At 43.3% G+C, this 10,374-nt stretch overlaps 1 protein-coding gene across 2 annotated transcripts in view; it reads right to left on the reverse strand.

Annotated features, from left to right (window-relative positions):
• Positions 1–10,130, reverse strand: part of LOC311036309 (uncharacterized protein) — a 22,367-nt gene extending 12,237 nt beyond the window's left edge. For both annotated transcript variants that reach the window (XM_084044928.1, XM_084044927.1), the window contains exons 1-4: positions 10,039–10,130; positions 6,272–6,398; positions 2,767–3,342; positions 2,172–2,224 (exon numbers count right to left, since the gene is read on the reverse strand). In XM_084044928.1, the coding sequence (XP_083901054.1) occupies positions 2,172–2,224; positions 2,767–3,342; positions 6,272–6,317 (675 nt within the window). In that variant the 5' untranslated portion in view covers positions 6,318–6,398; positions 10,039–10,130. The remainder of the gene's footprint in view (positions 1–2,171; positions 2,225–2,766; positions 3,343–6,271; positions 6,399–10,038) is intronic.
• Positions 10,131–10,374: the final 244 nt, after the last annotated feature.

Genomic DNA, 10,374 nt, shown 5'->3' on the forward strand with positions numbered 1-10,374 from the left:
CGATGGAATGGCACTGAGAGAATGGATAGATTTAGAAAACGAGGTAAGGGGTCAAAACAGAAATAAGACGGTGACAGAAAAGGAATGGGCCGGAGACGGGTGGAAACAAAAAAAAAGGCCAGGAGGAGGAGATGAGGCAAGGAGGGCGAGCACAACGGGCAGACTAAGAGCACTAAGCTGTGAGGTCATTGTTTTGAGTTCTCGGACTAAAGGAGGCGCGGTGATGGAGAACGGACGAGAGAATAAGAGAGGGAGGCACATAGATTAGGGGAGGGGGGGGGGGGTACAATACAACATTCAACCCACACATTCAAAGCACAACTCTCGATGCATCTGCGCTGTGCGTCTCCCGTTGCAACACACATGCGCGTAAACACACGGCCAGCCGGTCGGTCAGTCACAGTGGGAGCTGAATTATATTAAACAAAACAAGTTCTGTCCCCTCTACAGCTGAACGTGAGCCCCCCCCGCCCCGAACCTCCTTCTCCTCCCCCGCAACAGCACTCCACCTCTCGCTGTCTCTCCACAAAGGGCTCCCAGGACACCACAACAGACCCCGAGTTCATAAAGCCGTTCTTTGCTAAGCTTATATTGCTCCACCGGGGGCCCACATAAACACAGACGCTGGGCAGCCCTGGAGTTCGAATTGAAGGCTACCTCATTGTATACTAGCGCTCCAGCTCACCCAAACCCCAGGCTTGCATTCCCAGACAAACATGCAGCGGCATTGGACGGGAGTTGAAGGGACGAAAAGGATAAGACAGGGTGGCGGGAAGGGAAGCAGATACGATAAGTTGAGATAGACTGGAGAGAAATACTGATGGTATGCACATGAGGTCAGCATGCCTAAGTTATTAAGCAATTAAGCCCTTTACTCTGCATTGTACAAGAAATAGCGGAAATAGGACAGCTAATGACAGGACCAAAAAAAGCCACCAGGTTGAAAGTGGTTAAATTGGCGATGCTGGAAGACAGCTCAAAGGAGATTGAGAAGAACTGGGGAAGACAGAGCGCAAGAGAAAGGACAGGAGAGTGGAGAGGCTGAGAGGCTGAGAGGCGCACATCATACGCCAGCTGTTCCAATCTGTGGCAGATCTGGAGGAAGTCGGGAGCCCCCGGCTAGAATCCCCTTAAGGGCGTGGACCGGGGAACGGTTGACAGGAAATTAGTACACACAACTAAACAAAAAAACAAACAGTTCCTCAGAAATATGAAATGCTTCGGTACGATGCTCAGAGATTTTTTGTTCCTTAATCTTGCAAAATGGGTCCAAAATGGGTTGGGGCCACACTATGGGTCGACCTAAAATTCCTGGTGGAGTCCCCTCAATAAAAGAACAGCATTGATGAGGATGTCTTTCAGGTCCTTAAACAATCTCTGTTAAATTCAACTCTGCACCTCTCATTTCTTTCCACAGCTGGGATCAAGCGTACCTATTTTGGGCAAGTCATAATGGGTGAACATTAGCTCTCCTGTGAGTGAACATTAGCTCTCCTGTGAGAACAACACAGAAGAGATTTGGTGCAAAGGTGAAAAGGGTAGGGGGCCAAAGTACAGACCCCTGGGGGACCCCAATCAACACAGTATATAGGGTTTAAGTGGTTAAACAGCAACAGGTACGCTGCTAACATTTAAAAATCCAATAACTACTCATCCTGAGTAGTTTTAACATTGTCTGGCTTTTCACTTTCGATAGAGGAACATGGGACCTTTGATAGTCAAGAGATCAAGGACAGACAAAGACGATCTCAAAAGCAGCGTTTCCTCCTCCTAGGCCTCTTTGGAGGAGCAGAAGAGAGGACAGGAAGACCTCCATTAGTGGGACTGTGTCCCTCAGGGGTCCTGTGTTTCATGTGTGGGCGGGGGGCTAGGGTTGTGTTTTTATCTCAGAGATGAGAGGCTGCACAAACCGTGGCGCTGACCTACGCCTCAGGGAGCGTGTCACTTCCTGTTTATATTTCTATACTTATCCACTCAAGTCCCTCTCGGCGTGTTACAAGAGAGTGTTGAAGTAGATGTACAGGGAGAGGTAGTGATTAAACTGGACTTAACTGAAGTTTACTGTATTTCTGGGGGTGTTGGAGGCCTGGAACCAAGCATTGGGAAAATATTGGCAGAAAACACGCACGCACGCTCAATCTAGTCTAGATCATTGGATGTAAAAGTCTTACCTGAATGGTGCTTCTCAAAGTTCTCACTTCTGTCAGTAGACCTCTCAATAGCTCTGGGGGAGAGAAGGAGTAGAATAGGAGTAGGACATGTCACATGCTCATCAAAAACAGACAACAGGGATGAAGTGTATCTCTCCATAAGATATTAAAGAATGCTATAATCCACAATGACATGAAATTTCGAAATAATCTTCCCCTCATCAGCCTCCAAAGCCTTAAAACTTTGAACGTGGGGCCGCGTAGAGTGACGTGTTGTTCAACACTTGACGCTCAAAGCTTAAATTGGCCTTTAGGTGGCACATGCCACCCCTGGAATCTGACTAGCCACCCCAGGTGCCACCCATTATCCTAAACGATATCTGCCCAGTCAGAGGGCATCTAATTGAATTTATCTTTAAATTAAACTTCAAACACAGGAATGAAAGACACTGTAAAGTTAGTAATGTTAGAGTCCACTACCCATAGTGGAGACATTTTTTTATTTATTAAGGCATGTGTGCGCTAGCAGGCACATGCGCATGCTCGTACTTCAAGACACCAAGTCAAAAGGTCTGGATATGCCACTTTTCAGCTACAATAGCCAAGTCTCTCTTACCTGTTGCGCTCAACGCTTCATCCTGACTGCTGGCGATCCCCAGTGTTGTCCTGTATTCCTCCAGCATCCTCTCCATCTCCTCTCCCTGGATGCCCCTAGCCCCATTTCCCTGCGGCGGAGACGGAGACAGACCGCTGTCCCTGACCTTCCAACTGCACTCAGAGGGGCTGGTCATGGGTGACGTAGTGCCCGGGGATGAGGGACTCTTGATGGGGCTCGCCGCCACACTCTTAGCCGGACTGAGGTGGGTCCGGGGGGTGGAGGTGGATGGACAGCCATTACGCCCCAGAGTAACCTGCGGCCTTGTGGGTGAAACGACACTTCCTGGTTTGTTCTGCGCCAGGGGAGTGATCAAAGGACAGATCGTGGCACTATTTGGGCTGATGGGCGTAGGGGTAGTGGGAGGAGGGGGCTGGGTGGGTGTGGTAAGGCTGGTGGGACTAAGGTGCGACTTTGTCCCAACGGGGACTGGGCCAGAGCCTGGGGCAAAATCTACAACAGATGCAGGTTGTGGTGAGCTGGGCACATCACTCACAGGAGAGTTAGGAGCAGTGTGGAAAACATCCAAGTGAGTACCTGAAGAAAAAAACAAAAACAAAACAGAAAACAAATAAGACAGGCAATTGTGTGTTTCAGCAATGAGGATGCCAGAGAAGAAGAAAAGAGTGACAGAGACGGCCAAATCAAGACAAACTGAGAGAAAGAGCCAAGGACTAAGTGAGGTCTCACCTGCATAAGAGACTATACTTCTATTCCGCTACTATTATACCTGCTGCAATGTTTCTCTGCTTGCACAGGAAGCATTTCTGCCTCATTTTTATTGTTATTCAAACCACGCACAAGAATCTGTGCTATGTTAACTGCCTCTATGTTTAACCATGCACCTTGTGTAAATATTTGACATTGCTCAAACTAACTATATTAGGAATATTTAACATATCTGACTTGTTTTCCTTGTGTCTTTGTTTCTCTATTCTTTACCCCTTACTTGAAACTTCAAAAATGTTGGGAGCTCGTATGACAAATAATTTCACCCACTGTTTTACACCTGTAAACCTGTGATGTGACAATAAAGCTGAATCTGAATCTGGCTCACGGAAATACGGAGGGGAGGGTAGCAGAAAATGGCTGCCGACATCACAGGATAAAGGATGTTGTTGAGAGAATGGAGCTAGGTGGTCACTAGCCTGGCATGCAGGCACTCAGCACTCTCAGCGCTCAGCGAGCTGCCAAGATGACCAGTTGAACAAGTCCCTGTTGGGCAGCTCATAAATAAGCCATCACTCTGAGGATGAATAGCCTGATACTAGTCTGAGAATAGACATTCCTCTTGAGCAGCCACAGTCCACTGCGCCCTTTCCTAAAAATTCTTGAGAGCACAACACAGGGGACCCAGTGTTTCCCACATATAGACTTATCTCTGGTGGCCCACCACAATATCAGACCATCCTGTCTGCAATATTTGCCAAACTGACAAGCATTAACATGCAGTGCTGACAGTTTGTCTTATACATACACATCCTGTCCACTTGCATTACTCTTCTTCCCCACCACCACAAATAACCTCACAATTAGTGGGAAAATAAACTAGGCTCCATTTCACATGTTGTCTGTTTCTATTCTATTCCTGTGTTTCCTTCTTTGGACAATAGAACCCACAACGCCTGCAGAATGGATGTGTTTTCACATATGACTCACGATTAGTATAAATTTGCACAGTTACACGCTCATGTCAACAGAAAAAAAGAATGGGATGCTTGTTTTATGACATTCTCACGCAGCTCGTCGTTAAAGCTGCAATCCTGGACTTAATGAATAAAACATGATTTGAACCAGTCTTTATGGTAGAGTATGTTAAAGGTAGGGTAAGTGATATTGCTTTGTGTTAAATAGCTCTATGTTCTGATGTTCATTGCTATAGTGTTTAGTGTTTGTTCAGTAACAGGAGTGCATTTTCAGGTCGGGATACCAATTTTATCCAATCAGGACACAGTATACAGATTCAATAACTGAAATTGGAAGTGATGACAAAGAAATGAGCAGACAAATTGGAACTGGAACACTAAAATTTAAGCTGATAAATGGGTACTCCATCCTGATTGGCTGAAAATGGCAAGCCACCTGAAAATTACATTTCTTTTTATTAAAGAGCTGGAGAGCCTCCTGTTACTGAACAACCACTATAGCAATGATTACTATCAGAATATAGTGCTTTAACCTTTTAACAAAAACACTTTTTGTTTTAAATATCACTAACTGTACTACCCGTACACCTACCTTTAATACAATATAACTAGTACGACTGCAGTGGTAGGAGGGGGTCTAACCCTGGCGTTGGGAAGTACACTTACTGATTGACGAGTAGCCCTGCCTGAAGCTCCTAGCCAGATATTTCCCCTGGCCAAGAAGGGAGCAGTAGGTGTACGGGTGGACATGAATGTTACGGGTTATAGCTTTAATTTCCTCATCCAGTGTTCCAAGGTGTTTACAATTTCAGAGGTCCCGATTTACACTGGCAGTTAAATCAACATGCTGGAGGTGTGTGTGTGTGTGTGTGTGTGTGTGTGTGTGTGTGTGTGTGTGTGGCATGCGCATGTGTGTCAGAGAGAATTAGGTGTGATTAATCCGCTGCCCTTGTGCTGAGCCTGGGGAATTCTGCCGATTCATCACAGCTGGCCCCTCCGTGGCCACGACCAATCACATGGGGACGCCAGGAGAATGACCACTCACTGAACAACGTGCAGGAGTGGAGCCAAGATTCCTGCTGCTCAAACACACACACACACACACACACACACACACACACACACACACACACACACACAGTCTGCTTCCCCTTTTGTTGCTCTCAATCTCCTGCTTCTCCTCATCTTCCATTCTGTTTCTCATGCATGCTCTTCGTCCCTGACCAGTTTCTCTCGCTCTCCTCTCTCTTTCCTTCTTTCTCTCCCTTTCCTCCTCCCTCCCTCCTTCCACTCCTCTGCCGAGGAGAAGTTGAAATATGTATATTGAGGCCTCACTGTGTTTTTGCTCCCATTGCTCACTGCTAGGTGTGTGTGTGTGTGTGTGTGTGTGTGTGTGTGTGTGTGTGTGTGTGTGTGTGTGTGTGTGTGTGTGTGTGTGTGTGTTTTTGCTCCCATTGCTCACTGCTAGGTGTGTGTGTGTGTGTGTGTGTGTGTGTGTGTGTGTGTGTGTGTGTGTGTGTGTGTGTGTGTGTGTGTGTGTGTGTGTGTGTGTGTGTGTGTGTGTGTGTGTGTGTGTGTGTGTGTGTGTGTGTGTGTGTTTGAAACCCAAGCCAGAACGCAGACTATCAACATTACATTCTTCCAAATAATCAGTAATTTATGGGAAGATGAGATGGGAAGATTACAGTAGAAAATAATTACAGAATTGCTGTGTGTGTGTGTGTGTGTGTGTGTGTGTGTGTGTGTGTGTGTGTGTGTGTGTGTGTGTGTGTGTGTGTGTGTGTGTGTGTGTGTCGGAGAGAGAGAGTCGAGAGTCGTACCTGTGGCTGGTGGTCCGTGGCCATCCTTGCTGGAGAAGTTGCCCATGCTGCAGTGAGGGGTGTGTGGGCACCAACGTGGCCCTTTACAGGCGCCGGCTTTATCTCTCAGCCACCGCACAGAGTTGACCTTCACGTACGCAAACACCAGAGACAAACACACACAAGGAGACGTTGGGACTTGGGACCATGGGGTAGTGGGTTCATTATATACACACCGGTGGTTCGCAAAATGTTCCGAGGACCCCCAGGTAGGCCCGTCACAATTATTACAAAATCGCAATCATTTGAGATAATGGCAATTATCATGCATAATCGCTTCCATGTGGAAAATGTTTAAAATATTTTCAAACATTTTAAAATCTACAAGCTCACAACTAAATCGGCTACTTTCACAATGAATGTTTATTGTAAAGTATAGGCTAAAGTTATTAAATGTGTCAGTCATTTCTTTGTATATTTAGGTTATTTGTCATCCTGTGCAACTTCGAAGCCTAAAAGCCAAACAGAAATGTATATTTTATTCATATGTTGCAGTGTTCAAAGATAAAATAAACAATTAAATCGTTAATCGCAATTATTTGTGTGACGAATTAATCGTCACGTCAAATTTCATAATCGTGACAGCCCTACCCCCATAGGTCCTTCAGGGGGGGTCCTTCAGGGGCCGCTTGTCCCCCCCCCCCCCCCCCCGGAAACAAGCCAGCAAGGCTTTTTTTGTGTTATCCCTTTTAGCATTGATTGCACAATTGTACTTGCTGCACTGTTTGCAACTTGTTAATAAAGCATTCAATCAATCAAACAAACTCAATATTAATTTGGCATCTGGACATCAAACAGTTTGAGAACCACTGATATACATACATACACTCAGGGAGATATCAGTCAGTATTTACAGGCTATGAAGAAGAAGACCTTGGAAATGAATCAATTAAGACCTGAGGCAGATTCTACAAAATGTCTTCTAAATCCTAATAGTTTTCAAAAAAACATATGTTTCTATATCAGTGGTGCTCAAACGTTATCACGTCAAGGACCCCATTATGTATTTGGCCACCGATCCAAAATGTGTCGTACCAGGGACAAGCAAAGATTTGAGTAAATATATATATATATTTTTTAAATATAGTTTTCAAAGATTTGCACAAAATAATGTTCAAGATCTTTTTTTAAATAGCAGATCTACAAGCTCGTAGCACGGCACTCCGAGCTTGTAGATCAAAGTATGAAATAATGGTTACAGCTCAAATCTAAAATGACACAGATGCGTTCCCAGATTGAATGGATTGAGGTGCAGTTCAGTCAACTTGTGAATGATATCAGTCATTTGCAGTCAGTGACTACAAGTCTGGACCAGAGAGCTGTTGCAGGCCAATAACAAAACTCACAGCAGCACAAACAGTCGTTGAAGGAGAGCAATGGTTGTTCATTTGAATGCTCATTTGGTTTGGTGCAGCAGAACAACAGAAAGACAAGGACTTTTACCAGTGGTGTAAAGTAACTAAGTACATTTACTTAAGTAACATTTTTATGTAGTTGTACTTTACTTGAGTATTTCCAATTTTCAATACTTTTACTCCAATACATCTCGGATGCAAATATTGTCCTTTTACTACACTACATGTATTTGAAAACTTTACTCACTAGTTACTTTGTAGATTTTGATTATTATTACAAAGCATACATTACCCACTTCAGCCATATACATTTCGGCCATTTGAATATAGCAGATCTACAAGCTCATAATGTGTCGCATTAGTGAGCTTGTTGTATAACAAAAGATTGTTATACATTTGAAAACTTGAAATCGGACATTCAGCATAACAAGTACATTTGCTTTTGGTACTTTAAGTACATTTTGATGCCAATACTTATGTACTTTTACTCAAGGGCATTTTGAATTCCAGACTTTTACTTGTAACAGAGTATTTGTATATTGCAGTACTGATACTTTTACTTAAGTAAAAAATGTGAGTACTTTGTCCACCACTGACTTTTGCATAACCAAACCAAATCACAATGAATGGTGTATGTCAGGGGTCTTCAACAGGGGGTCCTCAGAGCTACTACAGGGGGTCCGCCAAACCTTTGTGTTATGATTATTATTCTTTTACCTTAACCACTTGAACCCTAATATCCCTTTTCTGAGGAGAACTTGAGCCAAAAATAGCAGATCTACAAGCTCACAACGCCTCTCGCTGCGAGGCGTTGTGAGCTTGTAGATCGGCTATTTTTGGCAAAGAGGCGTAGAGGGAAAAACACACTGAAACACAATTTTATACAATATAGAGGAGGGGGTCCCTGCTTCATCTTTCTCTCAGCTAGGGGGTCCTTGGCCTGAAAACATTGATTGTAGGTGCCAAGCAGGGCATACCAACAACACCATGTGAGCACTGCACTGCAAACTACTCAGCGTTCATTCAGCCGTTTGGAGCTCTGAGAGGGAATCAAACAGTGATGGAAGAAGTAATCACATTTTTACTTAAGTAAAAGTATCAATACCCTATCGTAGAAATAGTCTGTTACAAGTCCAAGTCCGTTACTCAAAATGTAGAAAGTACGGATTATGAAGACTGTCCCATTTCACAAGTTCTCAAATGTATACAAATATTTTGAAAATAGCAGATCTACAAGCTCACTTGTGATAGTGAGCTTGTAGGTCTGCTATTTTCAAATGGCCAAAATGTATACAGAGGTGAAGTGGTTAATGTATGTTTTGTAATAATTATTCAAATCTACAAAGTAACTAACTAAAGTTTTCAAATAATTGTAGTGGAGTAAAAGTACAATATTTGTCTCTAAGATGTAGTGGAGTAGATGTAAAAGTAATGACATTTGTAAATACTCCAGTAAAGTAAAAAATACCTCAAATTGGGCCCATTTGGTTACATGTTGTACCATCTCAGAGTTAAACTGAGGACTTTATTACCAAACAATGTGTGAACTGAACACTGAAACTTCAGGCACAATGAAACCGTTTGCAAAAAACTTATAGAGTGTTTGACATAAAGATCTGGTCTGGATGAGTAAAGTAACGGGACAGCCAAGATTCATTGATTGATGATTACTGATGGATTATCGGGCGGTGGTAGGCTATATGTTCCAGTAACTAAGTACATGTACTCAAGTACTGTACTTAAGTACAATTTTGAGGTATTCTTTAATTTACTGGAGAGTATTTCCAATTTTCGGTACTTTTACTTCTACTCCATTACATCTCAGAGGCAAATATTGTACTTTTACTCCACTACAATTATTTGAAAACTTTAGTAACTAGTTACTTTGTAGATTTTGATGAAACATACATTAACCACTTCAGTACTATATAGTATACATTTCGGCTATTTTCCAAAGATTTGTATACATTCTGCATAATAAGTACTTTTACTTTTGGTGTTTTTATACCGATACTTTTTGCACAGAGTATTTCTGCTATTCTATTACATTTGGTACTTTTACTTAAGTACAAAAGTATTTTTTTCCACCACTGCCTATATGTTCCGCCCCCCACGATCAACAAAGTTTATTCAAGTCAACTCTTACTTCAGACTCTCCTAACAAAACATGCACAGAGGACAGAGCAACAACAATCACAACTTTTTCACGCATGATGGGACCAAAAACGTTACATTTTATACCCGCGAGATATTAGCATCTCCTCCTTAACGACTTGTAGGATCAATTACATGATCTGGCGTAAAGTTTCCCACAAAACCGTTATGGGGGGGAAAAGCACTACTGTGATCGTACAATAGAAAGTAGAAACATACCCCTGAGATGATGAAGATGTACTTTTAAATCCTTTTGTTCTTCTGAGTCTCGCTGCTGCCTGGTTCACTGCACCTTCGTACCAGCGTTGCCAGGTTTTGAGAGAGAAACAAGCAAACGGATCTATGAAAACAAGCCCAAAAGAAACGAGCCCTTGGCTTCGCCCTTAAACACATTGGCTATTTGAAAATAGCCGATGCAACGCATTGTGAACTTGTAGATCAGCTATTTAAAAAAGAAAAAGATTTTTATGGCCGAGGGTACCATCGAGGGACTCCCTGGCTGGCATAACATATTTTCAGATGGGGGTCCGCAGACAAATACATATTCTTTTGGGG

The sequence above is a fragment of the Gymnoscopelus microlampas genome (genome assembly GCF_963454915.1).
Source record: "Gymnoscopelus microlampas genome assembly, chromosome: 20".
Lineage (NCBI taxonomy): Eukaryota > Metazoa > Chordata > Actinopteri > Myctophiformes > Myctophidae > Gymnoscopelus > Gymnoscopelus microlampas.